The sequence below is a fragment of the Phytophthora infestans genome, genomic scaffold, assembly GCF_000142945.1.
Source record: "Phytophthora infestans T30-4 supercont1.4 genomic scaffold, whole genome shotgun sequence".
Classification (NCBI taxonomy): Eukaryota; Oomycota; class Peronosporomycetes; order Peronosporales; family Peronosporaceae; genus Phytophthora; species Phytophthora infestans.
In genome coordinates this window covers 4,009,411-4,022,497 of record NW_003303755.1, presented here as the reverse complement: position 1 = coordinate 4,022,497, position 13,087 = coordinate 4,009,411, and the positions used below count along the sequence as shown (strand labels likewise).

Below are 13,087 nucleotides of genomic sequence, written 5' to 3'. Positions count from 1 at the left end.
ACACCGGGCTGAATGCGCTCAACGTGCAAGTGACCACGGGGTTTCTCAACCGCTGGTTGTTGTTAACGACATTTGACTCTTAGGTTAGAGAGAGTACACCTGGAAACAGTGTGCTTAACACCATTATGCGTACGCTGCTGGTACCAACAGAGGAAGCTCCGACGTGGTGCAACCGAACTGATGACTACCAGTATCCATTCAGGAATGTCATTGCCAGCTACATTTTTCTTTCTCGAATATGGCAACAACGTGCGCTCTCAAGAGCTTTAAGGTCCACATCAACACTCTCAACTCCATTGAACACTGAGTCATCCAAGCTTCCATCCGATAAAGATCTTCCTATGATCTTGTCTATCGCAACCAACCTGGCAGCGTACGCTTTGGTTGTCAGCATTACATTTCTTGGGTGGTGGAATAGTAGCATTGAGATATGGAGTTTGAGTTCTGTAAACGTATCCTCACTACCATCCCCCTGGGTTGTGGCAGACTACTTGAACCTGACGACGAATTCCTCCGGTGATTCTTCTTTCCTGAGCAATTTTCACGAAGCTACTGTCAGCTACTACGATAAAGCTGAAAACGCAAGTACCACGGACAACTTGGCGAAGTTGGCGTTTTCGCACGTTGTTATGTTCGAGACAACGGCGTTCGATGCTCTAACGATCGAGATTTCACTGCAAATGCTTAGCTTTCAAGACGACAACTCGTCCAGCTCAAATCCATATTATCAGATGATAAACGCTGTCCTGTGTAATCGTGAGGTTTGTCTGATGCCGAACATGCAGAAATACACGGGAAGTGGGGCAACGACGACCCTACCCACGAGTTCAAGCTCTCACCATTTGCTTGAATGACGATGAAAGCGAAGACCTGACTGTGGACTTAAATTATTTTCACGCGGATGAAGTCCTGCAGTCCTGCAAAGAACGCTCGAGTATGTTCACGATCGTTGTAAGTATTGGAAAACGCAGTGAGGGAGCCGCATTCGAAGTAGATCCAAGTGATGTCAATGGAGTTGGTCGACCTGTCAAAGCTTGCATGGTGTATTCGCTTACTGTGGGTCGTCTTTCGTGGGCAGTGGAGGATCTGGCGTGAGTGTATGGCGCGAATTGCGCCAGTGACGATGGCTGTGGTATTCGGTTCCCTTTGGAAAAGTCCGAGGATGTTTTACTGGTTAGCGACGCTGGTATCGCAACAAGCTCACTCAGCCCTATCAACATGAATTTTAATTCAAAAGTTACCGACGTCACTATCAATACGATAGGAACACTTTTTTATTGTCGTTCGCAAACTTTAAAATGAAAGATAACCAACTCCGACACCCACCACTGATGAGTGCAGCTACCGAAAATACTTACAAGTACTTCAGCCGCTTCTTATCCTCCGGTTCCGTCTCAAAGCATCCGGTTGTTGCTGAATTCGCGTACCATTTAGCGGCGGTACAAGCAGTGCGATTCAGATACGTTGATGGGACCTAGTACACGTCCTTGTCGCCAATATTATCCGGGAAGTTCACATAATTATTGGAGCACTCACAACTGAGGGCACAGTTGCATCATACGAATACCGAATCCTGAGAGGAACGCTTCCTTGATTTTGGAGATTTCGGAAAAGTGCAACCATTTCTGCATGAGCCAGCAGCAAATTAAGCGCAGCCTCGTACTCGTCGCTGTCTGTTACGGCGAAAATGTAGAAGATGTACATGTACGAAAGCGGCTCGTTGATCGTCGACCAAAACTTCACTTTTTGACCAAATTCGGTCAGAATGAGTTCGGCGTAGTCTTTGAGGATCGTAAAGTTAAGGAAATCACCAGCGAATACAGCTTGACGGGCATCTCCTAATGGAAAAGCATCAACAAGGGCCCAATCCTGCTTGCAACGAGTCCGTCCACCAGGGAGTGATAAAACGCCAAACCATCGCGATTCGGCTGCATACGCTGAAGTGTGCTGCTCCAGTGCATGACACGCGACCACGAGATTGAGAATCGCATCGAACCGTATCCGTCGCTCTTCATCGTGTTGATATCATCCTTGTAGCGGTGGAAGAAGTCGTCGTCGACGTTGGCACAGTTGGGAACAACCCACTACCGCAGATTTCATCCCAGACACTGGGCGTGCGACCCGCTTCGTTCACGGCCCCTTCAACTTATTAGGACGCTGTGGCTGACCCGAAGAGGAAGTTGGTGGGGAAGCACTTGGTCGAGGAGTTAGCAGGTGTTACTGAAGGACTCCGACGACTAAGTAGAAACGTTTTCGGAGGAAGGGTGTGAGCTGACGCTGCAGCCATAGGCGGAGAGAGCAGCGCACCAGCAGATAACTGCTCCGATAATATTCGTAGCCCGAGTTAAACCATCTTTGATGTATTAGAGAGATCAGAACAAAGACTTGGGTATGTAGTCCGGGGAATTTAATGAAATGGTCCCTCTATTCATAGCTCGAGCTCTAACCAGGTTTTCCATTCTATCTCTTAAGGATTTATACTGGTAAATGTACTTAAATGATGGGATTGTGGCATGAGTTGAGGTTGAGCTCACCTGGCCTCACTCAACGAAAACGCTGTTTACAACTGGCTAAGATTATGCGCGAGTTCAACTGAGAAAGGAAATGTGATCACTAAACGTGAATTATTTCCCCTTTCGCCTTCCACTCGAGCTTGATTGCGGTAATAACCGGTTTGTACCGGCTCTGGATTCTACAGTTGAGGAGCCAATCTGAATCCACAGATGAAGAGCCGATTATTGCTTAGCTGTGCGTTTAGCAGACGTGCGCAACGTATTCAGTCGAACATGGCACGAGCTTTTTTGCTCTACGCGGCATCGGCGCTGGTCGTGTCGGAATGGCTTACACCCACCTCAGCATTCGGTCCTATGCGTCCCGACCGTGGTCCGCTCTTTACTACCTCCAAGGATGTGCGCGCTCTAAATATCGACAACTACGGCGCCATGCTGAACGACACACAGACCGTTTGGCTTGTGGATTTTTACTCTCCGTGGTGTCCGCACTGCCGCCAGTTCGCCCCTCAGTGGGAAGAGGTGGCCAACGTCTACGCTAAAGTCAAAACAATCCAACTAGGTGCAGTGGACTGCACGAAACAGAACGAAATTTGCGGTCGCGAAGACGTGCACTCGTACCCCGCCGTCAAGATGTTCCACGCGCCGCCTGATGCCAATGAAGCCATCGAGATGCCCCATGATGATCATGTGTATGCCCGACACGTAGCTAAGTGGATTGAGGAGACACTCAAGGAACACGGAATGGGGCCGTTAATTGATGTTGACAAGGTGTACCCGAAGAACACCATGCGTAACGATCTGAAGAAGAAGGAATTCAAGTTTGGAGACCCGGTCGAACCATTGTACGACGATCGGTCTGCGGAAATACAGCTTAAGAGATTAAAGGATGCAGGAACCACAGCATTATTTGTACTCGAGGATGGATTCTTTATGGGCACGACGGAGTTAGCTGGGGAGAGATATGCTGCTGCAGTAACGTGGGTGCAAACACTAGCGAATGCTTTCCCTACGAAGGAGAATCGTGCTGCGTTTGTACTTCTTGTGGATATGATGAAGAAGCAGAGCAGATGGAAGCAGGCGGACTGGAACACAATGCTAGACAACTGGAAAGTTTCAGCCAATGCGATAAGCTATCCGACGAATTTGTTTGCGAGCAAAGATGAGTTGAGTTTGTGCACGACGTTCACGTGCGGGCTATGGACGCTGTTTCACAGCTTAACTGTGAATAGTATCGGTCAGCTGATGCCGAGCGAGATCATGATTGCTATCCGTCTCGTTGTCAAGCATTTTTTCGGCTGCGAGGAATGCAAACGTCATTTCTTGAAAGCAAACCCGGAGAGTTTGATTGAGAAACTTGCACTCAGGGACGAAGATGGTTCTGACGCTGTAGCATTTTGGATCTGGACCATGCACAACACGGTCAACAAGGTCCTGAGCAAACCAAGATGGCCAACAAACTTGTCATGTCCCAACTGTTACTTTGCCAACGATCAGCCGCCGTCGTTAGACCCCGCGCAATTGAGCGAAGAAGATATCGTTGCATACGTCAAAAGTGTCTACAAGATTGATGGCAATCTGAAACTTGGACAGCACGCTACTAATACAACGCCATGGCTCACGCTTGGAGGATTCACGTCGATGGCTGCAGTCGCTCTGCTAATAGCGATATTCGCTACGATATTCCAGCAGCACAAGCACCGCCTTGCAGGAATGAAAGTTTTGAAAACACGCGACCACATTGCGTAGAGTTGCAGGGCTGTAGCTGTGGAAATAACCCATAATACCGGTATAGAGCTAACAGTGACTCCTTACTTTAGAATCTAAAGGGTATAACTTTTGGGGATATTACTCCAAAGGGGTTTGTCTGTATGTGTGTGTAGGATTTTTAACCACAAAATTGTAAAGCTACTACATCTACAGTAACGTAAGTTTTCAGCGGGCAATTTCGACAAGAGATACTGCCAATGCGGGAGCTGGTGGTCATGTCTTGGACGCTTGCGTTCCTCTTGTTGCTGCCCACGACGTCGGCCTTCTCGCTTATGAAACATGATAGCAGCCCTCTTTTCACCAAGTCGTTCCAAGTGCACACGCTCTCCTCGCAGAACTACGACACAATGCTGAAGGATTCTGACATCGTCTGGTTAGTTGATTATTATGCGCCGTGGTGTCCACACTGTCGACACTTCGCCCCCGAGTGGGAACGTGTCGCCAACTTCTACGCTAAGACCGATAAAGTACAAGTAGGGGCTGTCGATTGCACCCAGAACAGCGAGATCTGCAACAATGAAAACATCCACGGTTATCCTGGTGTGAAAATCCACCATGTACCGGCAGATGCAGAGAAGGCGGTGATGATGGCACGAGGTGCAAGGGGCAGCAAATCAGTAGTTGACTGGGCTGAGAGGCTTATGGAGGAGCACGGCATTAAGTCTGGCGTGAATGTGGAGGAACTAGCAGCGCAGTTGAAGAATTTTAGAAATGCTGGCGTTGTGGAAGGCGGCGACGGGGAGCTAATGTACAACGATCAGTCACTTGAAATGAAGTACAAACGGCTATATGACGCGGGTATAGCAGCGGTATCGACCTTTCAGAACGGGTTCTTTATGGGGTCTAATGTACTGGAAGGCGAAAGGTACGATGTGGCCTTGATGTGGGTGGAAGCACTTGCGGCGTCTTTTCCGATGGAGAAAAACCGACACGTGCTGGCTATGCTGGTGGGGTCAATGAAGACAAGTAATCACTGGAATCATGCTGACTGGAAGATATTGCTGAAAAACTGGAAGGAGGCGGCGAGTGACAAGACGTTTCCAGCTAATCTGTTCACGTCAAGTGAGGATAAGAGTTATGTATTTTGCAAGACGTATACTTGCGGATTGTGGTCACTGTTGCACAGTATCACTGTGAGTGATGTCAAAGTCAGCAAGAAATCGGCGACTCAGCCGTGGAAGCCAAGCAGGACCGTGGCAGCTATTAGGCTGTATGTCAAGAACTTTTTCGGATGCGAAGAATGCAGGGAGCATTTCATGTCGTCCAATCCGGAAAGCATTGTTAAAGAACTTGCTGTGAGTGACGAGGAAGGGCCCCATGCTGTTGTTATGTGGATCTGGAAGATGCACAACAAAGTGAATAAAGCTCTCAAGAAGCAGCAGTGGCCGTCAAAGACAGCATGCCCAGTCTGCTACGTGGAAAATGGTGAGCCAATATCGCTTGATCCGGTGCGACTCTATGAGGACGAGATTGTCGCGTATGTAACAAGCGCCTATGGACACGATGACGAGGAGATTTATGCAATGGATGCCGCGTACAACGGCACAATCGTTGCACTGTGGTCGTCGACGCAAGGCTTTAGCGCAATGATGATGGTTCTGGGATTCTTCGCGTTGCTCGGAGTAGCCTACAAAACGAGAAGGCACCGAGGCTTTGACCGAAAGAGGAATATGATGCGAGATCACATTGCATAATCTAACAGATAGGTTAATAAATATTCAAGTGTTTCTTTTCTTCTTTTAAAAATTCGGTCAATTAAATAAAAGGACCGGTACATTTTGGCTCACGCTCTTAGGTACGAAACCCTGTGTAAACCGATATGAAGTCGATGGAACGTGTCCTTGAAGCCGAGCTGATGCGTATCTACTACGCTAGACGTTCGCCACAGCATGTCTGGGTTTTGACAGTATCAAAAAGCTCGGAAGCTGAGCGTGTCAGACATAGAGAAAATATTTCAGTAACTTGCAGACACCTCCATAATGACCGTCAAGACGCTGCTTCTGGCAGCAACGTTGACCGCTGCAGCATCTGCACGCCAGCCACGCGACAACAGTCCACTCTTCACGACGGAACAATGCCAGGTTCGCACGCTCAATAGCGAAGACCACGCTGCTATGCTCGCAGACTTGGATGCAGTGTGGCTCGTGGGCTACTACGCCCCCTGGTGCCCGCATTGTCGCCAATTTGCTCGAGCATGGGAGAAAGCCGCAGCTTTCTACGCCGATAACGCCAACGTCAACATCGCAGCCGTGGACTGCACGCAGAACAGCGAGGTGTGCAACAAAGAGGGTATTACGGGATACCCTACAATTAAGTTGGATCATGTACCACCGGAGAGCACGGAACCCGTTAAAATGCCTCATAAGAATCGTAAAAACACCAACACAGTCATCGCCTGGGTGGAAGAGCAAATGGAGGCACACGGCTTGAAAATCAGCGCCAACACCGACAATATTGATGCACACATCGAGAAAGTCAACAATGGTTGTGAGATGGGCACTGTCCCTAACATTGTGAAGGCCTCAAAGACTGCCAAGCACGAGCTAAATGACTTGAGCATGGAGATGAAGTACAAGAGGCTGCACGATGCAGGAATCGCTGCTGTGTCCACGTTTGAGAACGGATTTTATGTTGGCACGACAATGCTGGAAGGAGAGAGATACGACGCTGCTGTGAAGTGGGTCGAAGCACTGGCCAAGTCCTTTCCGATGGCAGGAAACCGTGTAGCGTTATCGTCGCTGGTAGATATAATAAAGGAGCAGAACAAATGGAAGCAGAACGATTGGAACACACTTCTAACCGAGTGGAAGAAGAACGCGACGACAACCAGCTTCCCTGCGAGCTTATTTGAATCAAGCGAGAAGAAGAACTGGGCGTACTGCACGACGTACACGTGTGGTGTCTGGACGCTGTTCCATACGATTAGTGTGAGCGATATCCCGTCAGACACGGCGTTGAAGCCCAGTGAGATCATGACTGCGATTCGACTGTTCGTCAAGTACTTTTTCAGCTGCGAGGAGTGCCAGCGACATTTTATGCTGACCAACCCGGAGAGCTTGCTCGAAAAGCTGGCAGAAAGCGACGCGGAGGGTCCTCGCGCCGTGGCAATTTGGATCTGGAAGATGCACAACAAGGTCAACAAGGTATTGAAGTACCACCAGTGGTCGACGCTGGAAAGCTGTCCCAACTGCTATGTGAACGATGGTGAGCCGCTGGACCTGAATCCCGCACGACTGCGTGAGGAGGAAATTCTAGCTTACATCAAGAACGTTTTCGGGCATAAGGACACAGATCTCTTCTTCCTTGATGTCGCTTCGAATGGGATATGGACGGCTGCTGTGTCCATCATGCAGAGACATAGTTCCGTGACGATGGTTGCAGTTGCTGTGCTGCTGATGCTGCCATTTATGTTGCGCTCAAAGAAGGCTCCCAAGACCATGAAGACCGACTAATTTCATATGCATGCGATCATTTTGCTGCAGCCATGTGCATGGAATCACAGGCGTAAATGAAAGCTGAATTCTTTGTGTTCGTTAAGAAAATAAAACAAAAATACTACTAATTACTAGTATGCTTTATCTCAGTTTTGGGTTAATGAGAGCTTCAATTAGCAATCTGAAAAGGTTTGTCGATGGCAGCTCGTCAAGTAGAAAAGAAGTTGTTGGTGGCCGCAGCCAAGAACGGATTTGCCATCCCGTGTGACTTGGATGCTACCGCGTTCTTACTGACTCACCCACGCGGCGCCTACACCACTGCGCGCACCGTGCTGCAGACCAAGATCTTCGACTATGAAGCGCATATTCGTCGTCTAGGTCCGTGGCTTGAATAACAGCATACTAAAATGTATACTAGACGATGGCTGATCGGCTTGCTGCAGTGGAGTCTACGATCGCCATGCAGAGTGAGAAGCAGCTGACTCCGAGTGCCGTGGAGAAGGAGCTGAGACCAAGGACCGAGGCCACTATAGTCGCTGCGATGACAGCGTTCAAGGGGCTATACGAGGCACAAAAGAATCAAGAGTACAAGATCAATGTACTGGTGTGTCCTACCGAGGGTGACAAGGTGGACGGGGAAGTACTGGCAGACACAGACGTGTTTTGTCATGTGGGATTTCTACCTCCGCTACGTTCCGGAATGGTGAAGCTGGAAGTGGCAGGTCTGCCGCGTCATAATGCTGCGGCGAAAGACTCGGCCTGGGTGAAAGAACGGAAGGCTATTTATGACAGGATGGCGCCAGATATGGAGGAAGTGATCCTCATGGACCCAGTGACTCGACACTTACTGGAAGGCTCGCAAACGAACTTCTATACGATCCAGGATGGAGCAGTGTATACAGCAGAGGAGGGGATTCTCAAGGGAACGGTGAGGTCCCTAGTGCTGGACGTCTGTGAGGAAAATGGGATCCCCGTGAAGCTGACGCCTCCAACGCTGAATGACGTGGACAAGTGGCAGGGATGTTTTATATCCAGCACGTCCAGACTGGTGTTGGGAGCCAAGTCGTTGGAATATGAACACCCTGACGCCAATAAAACCACGACTCGGAGTTTCCTGCCGAATCCGATCTTAGATCAAATCACAAGTGTAGTTCGTCACGCCGTGATCGGTAAGAGCACGGAAGTATTCAAGTAGTGTCTTCAGTATCAATTCTAGCACTCCCCCTTACGACAATTGTGTCGTCCTCTTCAGTCTCTTGTGCGGTTCCTTTAGTAGCAATGAAGGAAGCATTTTGTTGACTTGGTTCATTCGATTGTTGCGTATTCTCTTCTTGCTGCTCCCAGGCCTGTGCATTGAGATATAAACGTTCTTTACGCTGCTGAAGAGCTTCTTGTCGCTTGGCTGCACGCTCCAATCGAAGCTGAGTGTCCGCTTCGGTCTTCGCTTTTTGCTGATCGTCCAGCCATTGCGTAACTTTCGCAGGTACAGTCATTCCAGTCAAGAGCTTCCATCTTACAAGCGGCCAACGATGAAAGCGCTCCGCTACTCGAGCCCGATATCCCCCGCCTACACGAAGCCAATTTCCCATAGCAGTCACGGCTTTTGATCGGTCATTCAGCAGAGCGAAGGCGCAGCTCAAACGCATCCAATCCGAGTCGTCAAACATCGATACAGGTATCTCCTTGTCGGTCTGCTGTCGTCGAAGCGCAGCCATTACAGCTTTGCGTTTCGAGGTCAATTCGGAAGATTTGTGTGTTTGGCGCTTCCTCATCACCAGATAGGCATCTTTTGCCAGGACGAGTTCCTGACGTTCTAAGTATCGGTCTCCAAGCTCTCGCCATGTCTCGGGAGCTTTGATCCAGTCTTGCCAAGTTGAGTACACGTAGTGTTGAGATCCTCTCAAGACCTTCCGGTACGCGTCTTCGTAGGCTACAGCACACAGTGCTCGACTAGATTTGCCCTCAAGTTCCATGATTCGAGCAGCTAGAAGCACGATATCGACAGATTTCCAGCCGAAAGGCGAAGCGTCCATTGTATGGAGAACATACTCGCGACTTTGTCGAAACATTTTTAAGGAAATCATAACAATGCCAGCACGGAAGATAACCTCTATCAGTCGAGTATAGCGAGGAAAACACAGGATGACCCCGCCCAGTATTTCAGCAGCATGTCTGTAGTCTCGGTTGAGTTCAAGGGCGAAGGCGATTTCTTGTAAGAAGGACGGGTTACTCAAGAACATTAAGTGCGTACTTGCCTTCTGGAAGAAGAACAAGGACTTATTCAGATAATCCCACTGGAAACAGGCTTGATAATGTTTGAGAAGACATCGTCCGAGTTGTCGTAGCAAAGCAGGAGGGACATCCTGATACGTACAAGGTGCAGAAGGGTCCTCGAATCGAGTGTACTGCATGCTGTGAACAGCTTCGAGAAGACATTTGCAAGCCGCTGCGTACTCTCCATTCTGCATGAGCAAAAAGCCTCGTCGAGATGCTTCGGACCCCCACGACCGCCCCAAGAAATGAGCTGCCACCTTTTTCCAGCGGTCACGAGTCTGTTGATTCGTACTTCCAGGACCACTTGTCGGTGGCTCGGGCTGTGGGAATCTTCGTCGATAAATCTCTTCCATGATGGGGTCCTTGTCGAAAAACTCGTGGTAGAAAAACCGACGTGCTTTCCTCTTCTTTGGAGGAATGTTATCCTCCGTTAGGGTATGTTCGATCGCCAAGTGAGCTCTAACGGCGTCGTAGTCCAGATCGAGAGGCGGGTGGCCTTTGAACTTCTCAACAAACTCCATGAATACTTCGACATTTAATCTTAAAAAATGAGGATAGTCGACCACCATGTGACGTAGCGCTGTGGCTTCTTGAGGAGACCACAGTAACTTCTCCAGCTGCGTACCTTCATCTTCCCAGGCCTGGCGTTCCATCGTAATAGCATCTTCTCGCATCATATGCATATTTCGTTTCTCTCTAACGCGTTTATCATGCAAGCGAGCCTCGAGTGTATCCAGATTTTGAGCTCTTCTGCCTTCCTCCTCCATGGCTTCTCGTTCGTGTTTCTCAAGAATACGATCAAGTTGCAGTTGCGCTTGTTGAACTCGTCGCTGTTGATTCTCTTCGTCGTACATTAGTGTACGGTTTCTCGCTTCTTGTAGTCGATCTTTCTGCTTGTTGGCCACTTGGTAAGCCATTTTCTGCATCTGCTCGAGCGTGTTCCTGTACTCCTCAGCTTTCTGCTGTATTCTCCTGATCATCTCGTCGTGTTCGTCTTCAATTCGCATCATCGCAGTCTCGTTAGCTTCACGTCGGCGCTCGATATCTCGAAGACGTTTTCTGTCTCGACACAGCTTGAAATACGCTTCTTTGCGCTCTTTCTCTTCGACATTTCTGCTCCGTGAATCTTCATCACGCATTAAATTATTCTCACGACGTTGACGCTCCTCAAGTGCCTTCTGCGTCTCCACCTTTGCGAATTGTAGCGGATCAAGAGAATATTTGGTCCTCTCCTTCTCACGCTTCACTTCCCAATGTTCGACTGCAGCGTTCTTTTTCTCAGCGAAATGCCATCGACGACTGCTCTTATCAGCTTCGTCCATTAGTTCTCGTTCTTTCTGTTCCTTCTTCATCTCTCCATACTTTTGCCGGCGTAATTCTTCCTTCAGATGTTCATTCTCCCTCAATCTTGCTCGTTCACCGTCGTGCTCGGCTTCTAAACGCCATCGTATTTCCTCTTCCTCTTGTTCTCGTCGTCTTAAACGTTTTTGTGCTTCGATCTTCGCTACTTTAGACAAGTCAGCCCAATGGGTTTTCTCTTCTTCACGGTCTATCAAACGTTGACGCTCCAGTTCGTCCTTCTTCTCTGCGTCTATCCGCATGATGTCTTCCATGTCTCGTAGTTGTCGTTGTGCTCGTTCCTGGAAGAATTTCTCGCGCTTGGACACTTCCAGCAGTCGATCACGAGCTTCAAGCTCTCGACGTTGATTTTCCGCCACAACGTACCGCGTTTGATACTCCTCGATCAACATGAGCGCGTTCTCTTCTTGTTCTCGACGTTTGCGTTTAAGCGTTTGTCGAATCCTCATATCCTCTTCAAGTGTACGCAGAGATCGCATAAACTCGCGCATTTCCAGTTCTACACGATGCATCAGCTCACGTTCACGAGCTTGCGCTAATCTATCGGTAGTTTGTGCCAATTCCTTCCTCAAAATCTCTTCATGAGCCTCACGCTTCTGTTCATGACAAGCTCGTTTTGCCTCCAAGAATCTCTCCTTGGCTGCTTGTAATTGTTGTTCTCGTTTAGCAACAAGTTGACGCAGTTCATGGACAGCATGGAAGAGCTGTCGACGTGTGGCTTCGACTGGACGAGCAGCATTTCGAGCTGCTATGGCTGCGCTCTTCGGGGCTCGTTGTTGACCTCGAGATACTTCGACAGCGACGTGTGTCTCCGTGACAAGAACCAGCATGGCGTTCAACTTTGTGGCTAATCTACGATCTCCACGCGCGATTTCGTGTAAGCGATGGAGGTTCCCAGTTGGAGAAATGGAGGCGAGAAGTAGTCTCAATCGAGTCTGGAGATCTCGTTTTACTTGTTTTCGAGTCACTCGACCTCTCCATGCAGCCTGAAGCTGTGCTGCGTGCAGGACTGTGAGGTTCAGTAAGCGTTCTCGTCGGTTTAACCATTTGCGCACACAGCATTGAACCGTACGAGCGGCTTCCCATTGGGCATATAAAGCCTGCAAGTTCCGACGACGTCGAGCCCAACGTTGACTGCGAAACCGGAACACACGCTGGATGTGAACTGCGAACGGAGCAAGAGTTTCGAGGCGTCGTTGTTCTTCATCATGCCATGCTACGTATTCACGCCAAACGTGCCATCGTGAACGCAGTCGTCGACGAGCATAGAGCTTGAATAGTGGCGTGAATTTGTAGACGCTGGCTAAGCTGGAGGCCCGAATATCAGCGAGAAGTGCGTGGACTTTCGTGTCTTCCTGGATTGCTTCAAGACGCGTTCGATGTTGCTCACGAGCGAGAGAATAAGTAGCTGAATCGAGTGGTTTGGTGTCGATTCGGCCTTTCGGTTGATCCTCAAGTTTAAGCAGAAGTGCCGGTACATCTGGAACAAGGCATTTAGGTGGACTGGGACATGGCATCTGAAATTCCTGACGTGGAATGGCTGCAGTAACTCGAGGAGGGGATGTAACTGGTGCAATGATCTCTTGAGCGACCACACTAGCAATTGCACCTCGGTTTCGAATAGACGCGCGTTTACTGTGCTCTGTACGACGCAATTTGATGTAGTTGATCGGCTCTGGTGTCAAGTCCAATAGCGTTGTCTTCATCTTTTTCGATCCTGTATCAACCACCGTTTTCTTC

General features: G+C 49.1%; 5 protein-coding genes across 5 annotated transcripts; 3 read left to right on the top strand and 2 right to left on the bottom strand.

Moving 5' to 3' along the window:
* Nucleotides 1–487: 487 nt before the first annotated feature.
* PITG_03912 (uncharacterized protein) lies at nucleotides 488–2,015 on the bottom strand (the record flags this gene model as incomplete). The annotated part of the gene is made up of 5 exons (XM_002906901.1): nucleotides 488–530; nucleotides 840–917; nucleotides 1,359–1,474; nucleotides 1,537–1,838; nucleotides 1,997–2,015. The coding sequence occupies 5 exons, from the start codon at nucleotides 2,013–2,015 to the stop codon at nucleotides 488–490; spliced, it is 558 nt and encodes a 185-aa protein (XP_002906947.1).
* Nucleotides 2,016–2,942: 927 nt separating this feature from the next.
* Nucleotides 2,943–4,259, top strand: PITG_03911 (thioredoxin-like protein; the record flags this gene model as incomplete). The annotated part of the gene is made up of 2 exons (XM_002906900.1): nucleotides 2,943–3,718; nucleotides 3,764–4,259. The coding sequence occupies 2 exons, from the start codon at nucleotides 2,943–2,945 to the stop codon at nucleotides 4,257–4,259; spliced, it is 1,272 nt and encodes a 423-aa protein (XP_002906946.1).
* A 236-nt stretch (nucleotides 4,260–4,495) lies between these two features.
* On the top strand, nucleotides 4,496–5,974 carry PITG_03910 (sulfhydryl oxidase, putative; the record flags this gene model as incomplete). The annotated part of the gene is made up of 2 exons (XM_002906899.1): nucleotides 4,496–4,999; nucleotides 5,042–5,974. The coding sequence occupies 2 exons, from the start codon at nucleotides 4,496–4,498 to the stop codon at nucleotides 5,972–5,974; spliced, it is 1,437 nt and encodes a 478-aa protein (XP_002906945.1).
* Nucleotides 5,975–6,207: 233 nt separating this feature from the next.
* On the top strand, nucleotides 6,208–9,022 carry PITG_03909 (thioredoxin-like protein; the record flags this gene model as incomplete). Its single annotated transcript, XM_002906898.1, has 3 exons — nucleotides 6,208–7,517; nucleotides 7,919–8,092; nucleotides 8,158–9,022. 3 exons carry the CDS (start codon nucleotides 6,260–6,262, stop codon nucleotides 8,907–8,909), a joined length of 2,184 nt encoding a protein of 727 aa, XP_002906944.1.
* Nucleotides 8,940–12,864, bottom strand: PITG_03908 (uncharacterized protein; the record flags this gene model as incomplete). Its single annotated transcript, XM_002906897.1, has 2 exons — nucleotides 8,940–9,013; nucleotides 9,081–12,864. The coding sequence occupies 2 exons, from the start codon at nucleotides 12,862–12,864 to the stop codon at nucleotides 8,940–8,942; spliced, it is 3,858 nt and encodes a 1,285-aa protein (XP_002906943.1).
* Nucleotides 12,865–13,087: the final 223 nt, after the last annotated feature.